At 39.7% G+C, this 17712-nt stretch overlaps 1 protein-coding gene across 2 annotated transcripts in view; it reads left to right on the forward strand.

Annotated features, from left to right (window-relative positions):
* The window catches only part of GLCE (glucuronic acid epimerase), a 122331-nt gene extending 105650 nt beyond the window's left edge, over positions 1-16681 (forward strand). Inside the window, exons 2-4 of one of the 2 annotated variants that reach the window (XM_049613808.1) lie at positions 2921-3517; positions 6744-6989; positions 12834-16681. In XM_049613808.1, coding sequence (XP_049469765.1) covers positions 2935-3517; positions 6744-6989; positions 12834-13858 — 1854 coding nt within the window. In that variant the 5' untranslated portion in view covers positions 2921-2934 and the 3' untranslated portion in view covers positions 13859-16681. The remainder of the gene's footprint in view (positions 1-2920; positions 3518-6743; positions 6990-12833) is intronic. The other variant, XM_049613809.1, reaches the window with a different exon arrangement.
* The last annotated feature ends 1031 nt before the right edge of the window (positions 16682-17712 follow it).

Genomic DNA, 17712 nt, shown 5'->3' on the forward strand with positions numbered 1-17712 from the left:
ACTCTAATATACTCAGGGCTGTAGGGAGAGAACTTCACGCATTAAACAAAAATTGGAGAACACACGTTTTCAGATGGAAAGGGCACAACAAGTGCTGAAATAGTGAGTCAAATATCATAATGCAATACATTCTTGGGAAGCTGCAGAATTCTAAAGATAAAAGATCCAGAGGAAATTCATGTACAAAGTGACAAGTATCAAACTGAAATCAAACCTCTCATCAGTAATTCTTTAAAATTTTTTTTTTTTTTAAGTTTATTTCTTTATTTTGAGAGAGAGTGAGCAAGGGCAGGGCAGAGAGGGAGAGAGAGAATCCCACACAGGCTCCGCGCTCCCAGCGCAGAGTCCGACGCAGGGCCCGATCTCCCAAACTGCGAGATCGTGAGCCTGAGCCTAAACCAAGAGTTGGACACCCAGCCAACTGGGCCACTCAGGCGCCCCTCTCATCAGTAGTTCTTAATGCTTTAAGACAATAAAACATTGCCTACAACTTTTCAAAAGAAAATAATGTGTAACCAGGGATTCTATATCTTGCCAAACTATAAATCAAAGGAGAGAGCAGACTGAAGTTGATTTTAGACATATAAGAACTCAAAGGCACCTTCTTCTGGAATTAAATGAGTGAGGGTGCCTGGCTGGCACAGTTGGTAGAGCATGTGACTCTTGATCTTGGGGTCATGAATTCAAGCTGTAGATAGATAGATAGAGAATTACACATTCACCATCAGCTTTCTTTTTTAAAAAATTTATTTATTTTTGAGAGAGACAGCATAAACTGGGGAGGAACAGAGAGAGCGGGGGGACAGAGGATCTGAAGCAGGCTCCGTGCTGACAGCAGAGAGCCAGATGCAGGGGTTCAGACCCACAAACCATTAAGATCATGACCTGAATCAAAGTCAGATGCTTAACTCACTGAGCCACCCAGGTGCCCCTCACCATCACCTTTCTTTAAAAAATAAAAAATTATTGTGTAATTTCTCATTAAACATTTTTCATTTTGGGGTTTTTTAAAAAAAATCTCATTGTGGGGCACCTGGGTGGCTCAGTCGGGTTAAGAATCTTGACTTCAGCTCAGGTCATGATCTCACGGTTCATGGGTTCAAACCCCACATCAGGCTCTGTGCTGACAGCTCAGAGCCTGAAGCCTGCTTCTGATTCTGTGTCCCCCTCTCTCTTTGCCCCACCCCTGCTTGTGCTCTGTCTCTCTCTGTCTTTCAAAAATGAATAAACATTAAAAAAAAAATAATAACAACATAAAAAATCTCATCGCTCCCAAAAGCGTTTGTGGAAAGAAAAAAGGGGATGAATAATTTCAAACAGTAAAATAAGTAGTTGTGGATTTACACCATAAAATGAATTATAGAGCTACTGTAGCAAACACTAAGGAGACTAATCCCATAATTTTCCATAGTTCCCAGTGACCTCAGCAACAAGTAATTCAGGACTATTTAATTGCAGTCACAACTGGCTAGTGTATTATATGGCAACAGCATCAGATTCCTTTCCCATTGTGACTAGAGTGACATGATCTGGCTTACATTTAAAAGCATCATTCTGGGGCACCTGGGTGGCTCAGCCAGTTAAGCATCCGACTTTTGACTTCAGCTCAGGTCATGATCTCGTGGTTTGTGAGTTCAAGCCCTACATCGGGCTCTGCACTGACAGTGCAGAGCCTGCTTGGGATTCTCTCTGTCTCTGCCCCCTCCCTACTCACTTTATCTCTGTATCTCTCAAAATAAATAAACTGAAAAAAAAAAAAAGCATCATTCTAATGGCTATGTTGAGAATAGACTTGGGGTAGAATAGTAGAGCAAGGATAGAAATAAGAAGAGACCAGTTTGGACATCATTGTAGTATTCTAAGTGAAAGATGGCAGTGGCTCTGATGTGGTGGTAATGGTGGAGTTGGTGAAAAGAGGTCAGATTCTGGGTATAATTTGAAGGTAGAGCCAACAGCATTTCCTGACTGATTGGATATGGGGTGAGCAAGAAAGGAGTAGAGGTTTCTGGCCTGAGCAATAGGAAAAGAGAAACAGATGGGGGGAAAGATGAGGAGTTAAGTTTGGGGTGTTTCAAAAGTTCATTTGGTCTCCAAGTAAAGATGTCAGCTACTTGGATTGGTACTGAGATGTATGTGCCTGCAGTTCTGGAGAAAGTTCTGGCTTAGAGAGGAAATTGTGAAAGTAGTTAGCATATAAAGTGTATTTAAAGCCATGGGATTGGGTGAGATCGCCTAGGAGTGAATAGAGGTCAAGAAGAGGTATGAGGCCTGAGACCCTAAGGCACGCTAACACTTACGGTTCAGGGAGATGAGAAAGAATGGTCAGAGATGACTGAGGAGGAGCAGCCAGTGGTGTACAAGGAAATCCATGAGAGGATGGTGCCCTGGAAGCCATGAGAAGAAAGTGTTTCCAGTAGGAAAGAGTCATTGACTATTCACGCTGCCGAGAGAGCAAGTAGGAGGGGCACCGAAAATTCACTGTTGGGTTTGGCAGCATGGATATCAGTGTTTTCACCTTTACAAAAGCCGCTGTGTTTTTTCCGACAGCTACTAACTTGTTCAGACAAAAATAATGTATTAAGTTATTTGGGCCCAAGGACTTAATAAATGGAACTGTCAGGTATTTCTTTTGGCCTAGGGACTTTGAAACAATTAGTAAGATACCAAGAGAGCCACAAACAGAAAGTTTGAGAATCTCTACTTTAGAGGATCGTGCTAAGTATTTTAAGAGGGGGGAAGCTCCTCTTGCCTTTTCTTTGTCTCTGCTGAGAAGTTTGAGTTAGTCATTTTAAATCTGATCAGATTACTGCAGTGAATAAAATTGCCCTAATGTGGTTCAATATAAAAAACTAAGGAAAACCTTATCCTATGAAATGTCTGCAGTACAGCTTTGCATGAATTTTTCTTCTTGCCTCCATAGGTATGGTCTGAAATATGCGTTGCTTGGCAGCTCGGGTCAACTATAAGACTTTGATTATCATCTGCACACTCTTCACTTTGGTCACGGTACTTTTGTGGAATAAATGTTCCAGCGATAAAGCGATCCAGTTTCCACGGCACTTGAGTAGTGGCTTCAGAGTGGATGGATTAGAAAAAAGAGCAGCAGCATCTGAGAGTAACAACTATGTGAACCACATGGCCAAGCAGTCTGAGGAGGCATTCCCTCAGGAACAGCAGAAAGCACCCCCTGTTGTTGGGAGCTTCAACAGCAATGGGGGAAGCAAGGTGTTAGGGCTCAAATACGAAGAAATTGACTGTCTCATAAATGATGAACACACAATTAAAGGGAGAAGAGAGGGGAATGAAGTCTTTCTTCCATTCACTTGGGTAGAGAAATATTTTGACGTATATGGAAAGGTGGTTCAGTATGATGGCTACGATCGGTTTGAATTCTCTCATAGCTATTCCAAAGTCTATGCACAGAGAGCCCCTTATCACCCTGATGGCGTGTTTATGTCCTTTGAAGGCTACAATGTGGAAGTCCGAGACAGAGTCAAGTGCATAAGTGGGGTTGAAGGTTGGTATCTGTCTGCTCCACTGCCTTTTTCTATCTTGATTGTGTTGAGGAATAAGAAATTGTAGGTGTTAATGATATAGCAAGTACATACATAGCTTACTGTCAGGAGACCATTCATCACTCTGACTTCGCAAGGAGGACCGGGTTAAGTCTAAACCTGAGGCATCATTCTAGATGATGTGATATGGGGGCTGCGAGATGATACCTGATCAAATAGGATTATTCCACGAACCCGCCTCAGAATCTAAAATTATCACCTCTAAAGTAAGGGCACAGCATCTCCAAAAATTTTGCATTAAAATATGCAGTTAGTGCCCTAGGAGAGGAGACCAATAGACCTATGTACCAATGCAGTCTTACTACCAGATTAGCCAGGTGTCATCTCTGGATGGAGGTTTAAAGTCCTCAGAACAAGACACCATTTTCTCTGAACGTTTACGCTACACTCCTATAGTCTATTGCATATTGTCTTTAAAACCTGAAGCAGTAGGAGCTCGTTATGAGTGTCATTAGTACATTTTGGAATTTGTATGTCAAACCTAAGATGGATCTGAAAGCCAAGTTGAATTTGACTTTAAAATACATCATTTAACCCGAGGAAAGAACTTAGTGTGTTTTCAGATTGCTTTGCTTAGTTTTATTTTATTTTATTTTCTTCATTCTATTAAAAAGTGATTTTAATACAATATTTTAAGTTTTTTATAATATCTTTACCTAATGTTCAGAAGAGGGAAGGGCCAAATTCACTTATATTCATACCACTTCAAGATAATTGTTACCATTTTGTATATTCTCTGGAGGTCTTTGTACCTAGGTCTATGTTTTAACATAGTTGTAATGATACTTAACCATACAGTGTCCAGGGTGGTAATGTTTTCTTAGAGATTTCAGAGATACCCATCGTCAAACCCTTTCATGTAAATTATGTAAAATGTATAAAAGTAATAGATGTTTGGATGCTAAAGAAAAAGTAAAAAGCACCCATAACCGCTGTTAATATTTTGATGTGTTTTCCCGATCTTTTTGTTGTTTTTTTAAATAAATTGAGATCATACTGTGTAGTCAGTTTTATATTCTCCTTTTTTCATCTAAAATATATTGAGTATTCCCCCTTGTTATTAAATATTTACCGAATATTTTAACAACTACTCTCATATAGTGAGAATATGCCATGATATGTGTAATGTGTTCAGCCTTTCTCCTTAGTTGGCCACTTAGGTCACTTCCAGTTTTTTTTTTGCTTTTATACATAATGGTATAGATATTTATAGTTAATCATTTGCTGTTTTAATTATATTCTAAGAGTAGTTTCCTAGGAAATAAACTGTCACTCAAATGATAGAAGTTGATCTATTTAGTTACACTGCTTTTTCCAGAAAAGGTTGAACTACTCATGTTTCCAGTAGCAGAGTGTGAGGGCACACTTGTCACCCAGCTCTTGACATCGTGGAACATCGTTTTTGTTTTTATTGTTTTTTTTGTTTGTTTAATTTTTTAATGTTTATTTATTTGTGTGAGAGAGAGAGAGACAGAGAGACAGAGTGTGAGCAGGGGAGGGGCAGAGAGAGAGAGAGAGAGAGAGAGAGAGAGAGACAGAATCTGAAGCAGGCTCTAGGCTCTGAGCCGTCAGCACAGAGCCCAGCGTGGGGCTCGAACTCACGAACCGTGAGATCATGACCCGAGCCAAAGTCAGATGCTTAACTGACTGAGCCACCCAGGGGCCCCAAGGAACATTGGTTTTTCTTTTTTTAATCTGTTGTTTACAAAGGATCTCATGATTTGCTTTCTATAACAATTAGTGAGGTCAGATATCTTTTTCATATGCTTTCAATCATTATAAAATGATCTTCATGTTGTTTCCCTCTTTCTCTAATTAAGTGGGCTTTTAAAATATTTATGTGAACTTTTATATATATAGTAAGGTTAATAATACTTTGTTGCACTTATTAAAGATATTTTCTTCAATTTGGTTATCTTTCATTTTACTTATGATTTGTTAGTTTTGGAAGTTTTTAGTTTCATTTACTAAACTTACAGACTTTTTTTTTTTTTTACTTTTATGGTTAGAAAATCATTGCCACATTGTGGTCAGCTGTTCATCTGTACTTTCTCTTAATAGTTTTATTAGGGTTTTGGTTTTTTACATCAAGCTTTTTAGGCCAGCTTGGTTGATTTATATTTTGGTAAATGGTACAAAGTCAGGGTATAATTTCAGACTCTTCCCCTCACATGTATTGAATAATCTTTTGTCCCCACCAATTCATGATGCAGTCTTTATATTAAAAGCATATCTGTAGCCTAGGTTTCTTAGCCCTTATAGCTCCTAATTCCTTAAACTGTTTTGAAACTACATCACACAGTTTTGTAGGTTCTTGGTTTCTGCTCTGTCCATCTGATGTTGATCAAATTATTTTAGAACTACAGAAAGGAGTTTATTTCTAAACACATAGACCATGAGGCAGCAATACAATATTCTATGCAATGTGGCATTATTGTATTCCCCGTGTAAAATTACTAAAATAAACACTAATAAACATCTCAAAGTTTTGCTTAGAACTTTACAAGAAGAGATCATCCATTAATGAATTATGTCAGAAATCTCTAGTTAGATATACAACTTTAACTCATTTAAAAAACACGCCTCATTCTCAAGAGTCACATTTTGACATGCCGGATATGAAGAAGAATTGCAAACTGCGTTTATACTTGAAGTTGCCTGGTCATACCCGGCTCCTTAAGCAAATACTTTAACCATCAGCTGATACAGTTAGACCACATCTTAACATTGGAGAGAGAGAGGAGTAGGTTACTAACTTGAATGTGAAGTACAAACATGTAAGAAAATTTCAGAGTTAATATTTTAGGATAAACCTGTGGTAACATTATCTACATGTATTGAAATTGTACAAAATACGAATGTATGAAACGGGGTTTTGAAAACGGGACGTCTGTAGCTCTGTAAAACATCAGTTCTTAAAGGGTTTTCTACCACACTGCATTGCTGTCTGTCAAATACTGAACAAGAGTGAATAAGCCTCAATTTTGTTTTTCATGTCTGATTGCCTCATTAGTTTTTTAGTCATTATGAAAGTAGCGTAATACCAAAGCATTAAAGCTGCCGATAACCCTGTAACGTGCCCCAGAGGTAAAGCAGTGGAGAGCGTTGTTCAGAATACGCTTGGAAATGTCCAGATGTGGTTATTTATTTAGTCTCTCTATTTTGTAGGTGTACCTTTATCTACACAATGGGGACCTCAAGGCTATTTCTACCCAATCCAGATTGCACAATATGGGTTGAGTCATTACAGCAAGAATCTAACTGAGAAACCCCCTCATGTAGAGGTATATGAAACAGCAGAAGACAGAGACAGAAACAGCAAGCCGAATGACTGGACTGTGCCAAAGGGCTGCTTTATGGCTAGTGTGGCTGATAAGTCTAGATTCACCAATGTTAAGCAGTTCATTACTCCAGGTAAGTGATGATTATTATATGTGTCTGCTAATTTTATGTTGATTTATGGTACCTGATAACTCCTTTAAAATTGCTTTTATGGTTTTAAAAAGCACATTAGCAGACCCTTTATATTGTATCTATATAAAGAAACATGGTGTCACCCAAGTGAAATCCCTAGAAAAAGAACAGCTAAAAATTCAAGGTTATTAAAAAAACAAAACAAAAAAAAAAAAACTGCGTGGAAAACCAAGCCATAGATTGAATATTAAGATCCAGGTTACTACATGGTATGTGTCTCCTTCCAGGGATCTATGTCCCATAGGAATGACCCTCATTGGTTTATTTTAGTATTTCAGTGCAGCATTTATTCTTTAACTTTTAAACTGTTTTGCATTAAGGTAGAAATTTTTCTTTATAGAGAGCCATCCTTTCCTTTGTCTGGTTTTTACCAGCATGGTTTTTTGTTTTTGTTTTTGTTTTTTTTTTTCCAAAATATAGCATTAGCAACCAGGCCTGCTTCTCGTATTGAGTTTTGTTAATGTACTAGATTGTCTCAAACTTCATATAAAACCATTTCATTAATAAAAGCATTTATAAAATCAAATTAACTTTATGCAACATTTCCCCTTTTAGTAAGACAGTCTCATTAATTAGGATGTAATGTATTTTTCTCCTCTAATCAATATCCATGAGAATTAATGAGTCGATTACTTAAAAAGACAATGAAATAATTTCAGTTAGCACCTCAGGCTTAATTCTCTATGGGGGAAATGTTGTCAAGAACAGAACTGATTCCCCCCTCCCACCAACCTTGCAGTCGGTAAATAAAACGAGAGAAAAGGTTATAAGACCTCTTCTGTATTCTCTCCTTGTCCTTTATTGATGACTGTGTAATTCACAGACCTTGAAAGCCACAATACAAATCTACTCATTCTAGATGACCTTAAGTAATGGATTTATGAGTGCTTAATGCAGTGCAAATAATGAATGACCTTTAGTTTTTATTGTGACTAGAACTTCTTTTCTCCTATGGTATTCTGTGATATTCCAGTACACAGAGCATCTCTGCTTATTGTAAAACCACAGGCTTGACTGGTGAGAAAGTACATGGAGATGTTCAAGAGTATTTAGCTTGTGATACCAAAGAGGTTATTGTAGCAGGAAATGATTAGACTAAGCAAAAGGACATTTGTTTTTGTATGTACCCAAGGAGCTTACTTTTGCACTAATTAGTAATGTTGTCTGGATTAGGGTGAGAAACAACTCTCATCTTGATCTCAAATGTTGAGAAGTTGTCTAGAGTGGTCTTTTGAACTCTATTCTATTTAGAGCAGTAGATTTCATTGCTCACTTTGGATGCCCTGGGTGATACACTGTGTGAGGGACCCTCACGTCAGCTCTTCATTCTGCAGCCCGTAGCTAGAGATAGAACTGCTTCCTAAGGTGGTTTTCAGTATATGGGGGGAGAGAACTCTGGGACACTCTGTCAGTGGCACACAAGCTACTCACAGTTGGAACTCCGTGTTGGTGGAGTGTGCTAACTGGGAATGGGGCGCTTGTTTTGCTATCTTGGGCATGCGTGGAGGTGTATTTGATCTAGGGTATGAGGGCAAGTGAGTTGGGTTACATGGAAGTTGTTGCTCAGCGCAGGAGAAGGAAATCAAAGCAGTGAGACTGTTGTATTTGAAGCGCAGGATGGGGAGATGAGGCTTTTCAGAGGGTATAGACCTCCTGGGGGATCAATTCAGAGAATCCCTGTTGAGAAGAATTTGGAACTTGTGTATAGAAACATTGGCCTCAATGAGGTGAGTCTCAGAGGACCAGGGGCTGAATGCTGTTGGCCTTTTAGTTTTTCTTTTGGGGACTTTAATTTTTTTCCTTGAAAGGAAATAAAATTAAAATCCTCTAGAAGAAAGAACCAGAACATGGGTCTACATCATATTTTATTGTTTTGTTTGTTGAATAATGTTTGAGTTCCTCTTCCTAATTTTAAAATTGAATGAACTGAAACTATACCTGTCATACTCCATTAAATTAAATTAGCTTTCCCTTTCCTGATGTACTTTCTTCACTTCATTTGCATGACCTCACTTTCTCCCCTCTCTCTGTGCAGCCATTCTTTCTCAGACTTCTTGTGAGCTTCTCCTGTTCTGCCTGGCCCTGATCTCTCACTGTTCCTCAAGGTTCTGAGTAGGGAGGGCCTCTTCTCACTGAGCTTATTAGTATGTGGATTAAAATGAATGAATGATGATGGTTTGTGTTGTATGTGAAAACATTGATTTAAAGACTGTTCTTAAGTGTTTATCATCCTTTTTTGGCCTAAAGGACACATACACCAAGAATAAACACTTCTAGTAACTCCTAGGCTTAACTGCTCAGAGAGAGGATGAGTATGGATTTCAAAAAATGGGAAACCCAGAACTTTCTACTAATAGATTGAAAGTAGGCATCTCTAGGTACAGAATACTACCTTCAGTAGAGCTCAGACCTCGCCTGCTGTATTTCCAGAGTGGTTGCCACAACCACACTCACATCCCTTTTGCTACCATTTGGATCCTTCCGAGTGGTGTTGACAGGTTATGTAACCACTCTGTATATCTATAAATTGGGAATTAAAAGACTTGGAAGATTGTTGTAAAGACTACCATTTTTTGTTTGATTGATTTATGTTGGGAATTGGGACTTCTCTTCTTCTGTGTGGCTCAGTAGCTCCCTCTGGTGGTGATAGTGTTTTAGGAAAATAGTCTTTTTTTTTTAAAGGTTATATCCCATGACATCAACTAATCTGTTATAGTGAAACATCAGGTAATTTTGGCCATATCATTTCATTAGATTTATATTGATAAAGTGAAAGAAGGGAATTCTGGGAGGAAAATAGATAATTCTTCAGCTTCCTCCCATTTTGGACTTTTTAAATTTTAAAAATTTTTATTATTGTTAAGAAAGAGAGTGCAAGTGGGGGAGGGGCAGAGAGAGAAGGAGATACAATCAGAAACAGGCTCCAGGCTCTGAGCCGTCAGCACAGAATCCGATGCAGGGCTTAAACCCACAAATCGTGAGATCATGACCCAAGCCAAAGTCAGTCACTTAACCAACTGAGCCACCCAGGAGCCCCCCATTTGGACTTCTAAAGATGGATCACTGTTATTCAGTTTCATGAGAATGAATTGGTCATACTTAATAATATTGTCTTATTAATGAGGCATTACCCTAAGAATGAAAAAATAAGCACTCAAGACAGTCTTCTCTGCTGAATATAATTTAAACTTGAGTGATTTGTCAGTCAATTTAGAACCCTGCAGTGTTTTGGGAATGTTGTATTGAGCATCAGATTCCATTTTACCGTAGATGTAGGAAAACAACTAGTAAAGAGAGATTGCATGTTGACCTTTTTCCAGATAAAATGGATCTTTATTAGAAATATGCTTCTGAAATCCCTTTTTAAAAAGTCACTCAAGACTTTAAGAGACAAAACAGATGAACATAAAGGAAGGGAAACAAAAATAATATAAAAACTGGGAGGGGGACAAAACAGAAGAGACTCATAAATATGGAGAACAAACTGAGGGTTGCTGGAGGGGTTGTGGGAGGGGGGGATGGGCTAAATGGGTAAGGGCACTAAGGAATCTACTCCTGAAATCATTGTTGCACTATATGCTAACTAATTTGGATGTAAATTTTAAAAAATAAAAAATAAAGTTAAAAAAAAAAAAGTCACTCAAAGCATCATTTGACATGTAAGTCTATCAAGATGTTCTCATTCCTTATACAATTTCCATGATTGTCTGTTCCATCAAATGAAATAATTAAGAGCCCCGGACCAATTATGTCCACACTGGTAGAGTCCAGTGTTGGGAGAGTTTAACAGCCAGCTCCACATGCTAGGGCTCTCCAGGCTAATTACTCTTGTATACACCATCATCAGTCCACACTTCATCTTTGCCCCTGGTGATATACGGAAGATTTCTTCAAAGGACTCCTCAAAGCAGATCTGATTCTGTAGCTATTTTGAGAGAAATAACTCTTCCAGCGATTATGCTCATGAGGATGCCATTTCCAATACCATTTCTTTTTCATAGTCTTTGATCTTGGGTCCAGGAATCCTGGTTTCTGGTCCCTACTCTACCACGAATTGGCATTTGGCTCTGAGCAAACCTTTTAACCTTGCAAAGCCTCCATATCTTTGTTCCTGAAATGGAAGTAGTAATTCCTGCTCTACCGGCCTCGGATTATTATAAAGATCCTGTGAGATAACACATGGGAGTGTAAATTCATATATAAAATATGCAGTACGTATATTTTTGCTGGTGGTGGTGGTCGTGTTGCTGCTGCTCTTTAATATGCTCTGTTTCTTTTCTTGGTAGATCTAGACCAGCCATATTCAGAAAGGCAACTTTTTGGGAGTCAGCTGTCATTGTACTGTAGATACGCAAGAGAAATCTCTTATTTGATGATTTGCCAGATAAAACAGCTGTTACTGTTTTATCAGCCTCCGAAGGCCAGTGGCTTCAGAGTAATAATAATCATAATCACTATCAATTTTTACTTTGCTCCAAGCCACTATCTTTTTTTTTTTTTTTAAATCCTCACAATTACCTTGCAAAGTATTATTTAACATGCGAAGAAACTGAGGTTCAAAGAGTTATATCGTCTTGAACATCTCAAAGCTAGTAGGTGGTAGAGTAACAGTTCAAACAAGGTTTGGTGGGGTTTTAATTCTATGCTTCCCCCTCGACCTCCCCCAGTTTCCCTCCCTTTTTGTGGGCTACATGAACCCATCGCTTAATTTTCAGAAATTTTATTCACAACTCCAGCAGATATCTGGAAGCAAACCTATCGTTTTCAGCATCAGTTAGCAGCAGTTAAGAGTGTATATTGTAAAGGGAAGCCTGACTGGTTCAGTTGGCAGAGTGTGCAACTCTTGATCTCTGGGTCGTGACTTTGAGCCCCATGTTGGGCATAGAGATTACTTAAAAATAAACTTAAAAAAAAAAAAAATGTGTATTGTGAAGCCAAACTAGGCAACCTGAGTTTCACATTTTGTACATCAGGCAAGTTACTTAACTTTCCTGTGTCTCAGTTTGTCAACCATAAAGTAAGAGTAATAATAGCACTATTCTTGTTACAAAGATTAAGTGAGTTAAGTCTAGTAAAGCACTGGGGTGCCTGGGTGGCTCAGTCGGTTAAGTGTCCAACTTGGGCTCAGGTCATGAATTCACGGTCTGTGGGTTCAAGCCCCACGTGGGGCTCTGTGCTGACAGCTCGGAGCCTGGAGCCTGCTTCCGATTCTGTGTCTCCCTCTCTCTCTGCCCCTCCCCTGCTTGCACTCTGTCTCTCTCTCTCAAAAATAAAATAAAAACATTAAAAAAAAAAAGCGACTAGTAAAGCACTTAGAACATAGTAAATACTTACTAAATGTTAATTAGATTAAAAAATTCATGTGCAGCCATTCTTCTAACGTCTCACAATATTATGTGCTAAGCCTATTTTGGCTATTTTTTTCTCTTTATAGAATGGGTATATTAGGGCAGCCATTGATTATCGACCAGCCAGCATTCGATCTAGAAAAGGCAGTTTGATCAACAACACCTTAATCATTTGCTCTTAGCCCGCTAAACTAGACAGGCCTGAAACTCGTGAGCCGTCATGGATGGGCTCATCAATTGTATCATTTGTTTTTGGTTACTTCAGTAAAATGATGATGATGATGATGATGATGATGATGATGATGATATGGTTAACCAAAATATCGAAATGCTAATTTTGTATGGTTAGTGGTTATCAAGGAGGAATTGTGATTTATTTTTAATACAAAGAGCTTTTATTCTAACCAGTCTCTGTTGGTATATTTTCCCCCTACAGAAACCAGTGAAGGTGTATCCTTGCAACTGGGGAACACAAAAGATTTTATTATTTCATTTGACCTCAAGTTCTTGACAAATGGAAGTGTGTCCGTGGTTCTAGAGACCACAGAAAAGAATCAGCTCTTCACTGTACATTATGTCTCAAATACCCAGCTAATTGCTTTTAAAGAAAGAGACATATACTATGGCATTGGGCCTAGAACTTCGTGGAGCACGGTCACAAGGGACCTGGTCACTGACCTCAGGAAAGGAGTGGGTCTTTCCAACACAAAAGCTGTCAAGCCAACCAAAATCATGCCCAAAAAGGTGGTTAGGTTGATTGCAAAAGGGAAAGGCTTCCTTGACAACATTACCATCTCTACCACAGCCCACATGGCTGCATTCTTCGCTGCCAGCGATTGGCTGGTAAGGAACCAGGATGAGAAAGGTGGCTGGCCAATTATGGTGACCCGTAAGTTAGGGGAGGGGTTCAAGTCTTTAGAGCCAGGGTGGTACTCGGCCATGGCCCAAGGGCAGGCCATTTCTACCTTAGTCAGGGCCTATCTGTTAACAAAAGACCATTTATTCCTCAGTTCAGCTTTAAGGGCAACAGCCCCTTACAAGTTTCTGTCCGAACAGCATGGAGTTAGGGCTGTGTTTATGAATAAACACGACTGGTATGAAGAATATCCCACCACACCTAGCTCTTTCGTTTTAAATGGCTTTATGTATTCTTTAATTGGGCTGTATGACTTAAAAGAAACTGCAGGGGAAAAACTCGGGAAAGAAGCGAGGTCCTTGTATGAGCGTGGTATGGAATCCCTTAAAGCCATGCTCCCCTTGTATGACACCGGGTCAGGAACCATCTATGACCTCCGCCACTTCATGCTCGGCATTGCCCCCAACCTGGCCCGCTGGGACTACCACACCACCCACATCAATCAGCTGCAGCTACTCAGCACCATCGATGAGTCCCCAATCTTCAAAGAGTTTGTCAAGAGGTGGAAGAGCTACCTTAAAGGCAGCAGGGCAAAGCACAACTAGAGCTCAGAACCAAAATCGTCTTTCAGCCTCTGTCATACACAGCTATGGGCTCTACGTCAGCGGAGCATAGGCACATTTTGAAAGGTGGTATACTAGGTTTTTGTGGATTACATCAAAGTGATAAATGAAACCAGTCGTCGGAGATCATTGCATTCTGTGGGTTGGGTGTTTTGAAACCTCGGTGGCCCTTGGAGCAGAAAAGTGTTAGTCGATGGCTGAACAAAGATGTTTAACTTTGCCTTGCTTATCACCTTCTGCGGTTCCACAGATAGTCCCATCCCTCTGGGTTTGGGAAAGACACTGGTAAGTGGCCGTTAGTGGCCAGCTGTCTAGTGCTTACCTGAAAACTTAGTATGGGCCTCTCTTAAAATGTGACTATTTATGTTTATGTTGGAAGCAAACTTTAAAAAATTATGTGCTGTAATACAGTAAGTGTGTACTCGCAGCCTGAATAGTGGACTGTGTGCAACTTTTTAAAATGATGTTTCTTTTCTATAGATTAATTTCTGGGCAAATTTCGTGTTGCGTTTGTTGAATTTGTTATATATGGAGAATATTTTGAATGTATGGTTTTCTTGAAACATGTAAATTAAAAACACAGCCAGTGTTCAGGCTTCACAGTTATATAATGTAAGCACAACTAAAATGAAACTTGTTGACTGCACAAGAAATCACAAAAATGTTATTCTGTTTTATGAAACTCGATCTACAATCAGTAAAGATTTGATAATCAGTCTATCCCTCCCCACTCCCCCTGTGATGGTTTCTTTTTGTCTAGAATTCTGTATTTCATTTCAGACTACACCTGAGAGTTTTATCTGTTTTGGGGGGACATTTTGGAAATTTTCTTTAAGGAGCTAGTCCCCTCCCGCTGCCCTTTCAGGGGTTTTTTTCCCCTCTGTAAAGAAACGTACTCTGTCAGATATTATACACAGGAACCATAGCAGGTTTTTTCCCTTCTTTTAGGTCATTCTTGGTTGTCAACTTTCCAGACCATTGACTCTGCACATCAGTGTTTTTCTTTTGCAATTTTAATTTTAAATTATTTCAGCTATTGGGTAGATGCTACCACATTCGCTGTTTGTGTGTAACCAGACGTTTCTTTTGGTTTTATATCCCACCATACCTCACATAAATAGGTTCACAGCCCTCACACCCTGGGCAGTGTCTGCTAGAGGGCTTCCGGCATTGTCAATATCAAGCGAGGTTGATTTTGCTGTTTTTGTTTTAGTGTGTGACGAACACCAAGTCACTACTGTAACTTACACAGATTGAAATACGAGACCCCACACTTTCAGGAGACTGAGTCTGACAAACACATTGCAATTTGTCTGTGACCTGTATTAAATGCACATCAAGAGCCACGAGGGCACTTGCCCACATACTGCATCTTAAATTGAACTCAGCCTACCAACACAACTTAGAAGTCAGAAAATATATACATGTGTATGAGTGTAATATAAAGGCAAAGTATACATATTAGTGGCAAAGGGAGCAGGAGCCGAGAAAACAATATAGATCTACACTGAAGACGACATTACAGAAGAGTAAGCTTCAACTCCCAAGTTATGCGGCCACAACTCTATTTTGCTCACAACAGAAGAGCTGCGGGTTATTCACTTTCCCCCTAGCATTTGACTTTTGTAGTTCTACATTAGATGTCTCAACAAAAATACCTGGACTCCCTTTTTTTTTTTTTTTTTAAATTTCAGTGCTCAAAAAATAAACTTTCTCCAATCTGGAAACCCTTTTTACTTCATCTTCTCTGTTATTATCTAGAGCGGTCCAGACTTCTGCCTTGTGTTTGCATACTGGTACTTCAGACTAAGGGAATCAGCAAAAACAGCGTGGTATGCTTCCGTGACAGATACCAGTGCCTTAACGATGTGGCTGTCCTTTTCCACTGAAAAAGGAAAGACATTTTGATCTAGAAATGGCATTGCTGTTTCATTGCTGTTGGTTTCACACTGCCTTCCACGTTGCAACAGCAACTTGATTTTTCTCGTGGTCCCAGAATTTTCTAAGAGGATGAGTTGAACCTGCGACCGCCCCGCCAGCATATACCGGTGGTTCTCAAACTTCAGGGTGCCTCAGCATCACCTGGGAGCTTCCTGAAATTCAGATGCCGGTCACTCACTAAATCTGCCCGTGAAGCATGAGAATCTGCATTTTTGACAAGCATTCGGATAATTCTCATGCAGGTGATCTGCGGGGCAGACGTGGAGGAACACTGCCCAAGACCATCGATTGCGTTTTTGTTCCGAAGCACCTACAGAGTTTTCTAGGGTTTTAAACCATGTGAAACGTTTACTTGTTCTCAGCTTAGAAGAATGGGGAAGGTATTTTAGTTTTGTTTTGTTTCTTTTGATTTGTCTTTGTTTCAAGATAATGGGTCTTTGTTTTTTGCATTCATCTTGAGTTAGCTCTGATGTTAAATTAAATCTATTGCCACTTCAGTTGTAAAACCAGCCAAAAGTTTCCACATAAAGGTCAAGTTTGGCCCTTTAGGATTATTGTACATAAAGGCTTCATCCAAAAACCACCCAGTGTCTGTGAGCAAATACAGAAGTGACACACAAGCACAACTTTCCAGATGTGGCAGAGGCCTTTTCTTTGTCGGTGTGCAAACTTTCACTGAAAGCTGCTATTTTCATCCTTGTTGTAATTGTTTTTCTTGTTTCTCCTCCATTGTCCATGTGGGTTAGATGCCATGTGTTAAATATGCAATAAAGTGTTTACAGGACGCCCTTCTGAAGGGCGGTCCTTTGTAAAGCTGTACAGACTTGGCAATTTAAGCACAATGTGCACATGTTAGTTTTCTATACAGCAAAACTGGATTTTTTGCAGATGGAAAGGTATTTTGTTTCTATACAAAGTAAATGGATTGTTTGTGCTTAATGTAAAGCTGCTTTATAAAATTGTAAAATAAAGTTTTTATCTTAAAAGGAATATCTCTGGAGATTTCTTCCTTCTCTAATCTAAGATTTTTTGAGCCCAGCAAGTGGATTTCTGAGGATTTTCTGTTCAACCGGTGACAACTAGGCAGTAAATATTCATCAAAGGTGTATCGGGCCCTTTAAGACAAAGTGGGGAAGGGCCTGTCCCGTGGGTCTTACCCCTAGGAGGTTTATTGTACAGGGGGACACAGTGTCCACAGAACAGTTTCAGAAAAGTAAACTGCCAGACTCTGTGGTTGGTCAGGAAAGGTGTTGTGGAGGAGACAGTGCCTCCCTGGGGGCTTCAGTTCCCGGTGCCGAGTCGAAGAAGAGGAAAGGGCAACGAGCAAAATCAGGGTGCCCTTTGCCATGCTGATTCAGGCTGGTAACCATTTTTGTCTTAGATTTATTTGAAAGTTTGTCCTTCCTGTATTTTCTGTCCTTGCCTCTTCTCCAGAACAATAAGCATTATTGAATCTCCGCCCCTCCCTTCTTCTCAGTAATGATATACCCTCCCCAATACATGTAAAACCAGAGACCAGTCCGGGTTTATGTTGTGTTTCACTGCACATTATCTTTTGGGTTAGACACATTGCACACCGTTTGTATGACGGAGTACCGGTGGATCCCCAAGCAACTTTTCTAGCTGATGGGTGCACAGGCTACGACTCAACATCCTTGGCATCTCTTTTTTCTCTCTCTCATCCTCAGTTGGGAGACAGCCACGGGTTGCAAGCTGTTCTTGGTCTGGATGAGGGCTCAGGCTGCTCTTGCTTTGATTTGCTATTTAGAGCCAAACTGTTAACCCATTGGCCATTCTGCTTTAGCACACTAAACTTCTTCTGTTCGCCTCCCCCATTGCCCTTGAGCGGCAACAGACCCTCCAAGCCCCAGAGGACTTATTCCACAGTCAGGAGC

The sequence above is a fragment of the Panthera uncia genome (assembly GCF_023721935.1).
Source record: "Panthera uncia isolate 11264 chromosome B3 unlocalized genomic scaffold, Puncia_PCG_1.0 HiC_scaffold_1, whole genome shotgun sequence".
Classification (NCBI taxonomy): domain Eukaryota; kingdom Metazoa; phylum Chordata; class Mammalia; order Carnivora; family Felidae; genus Panthera; species Panthera uncia.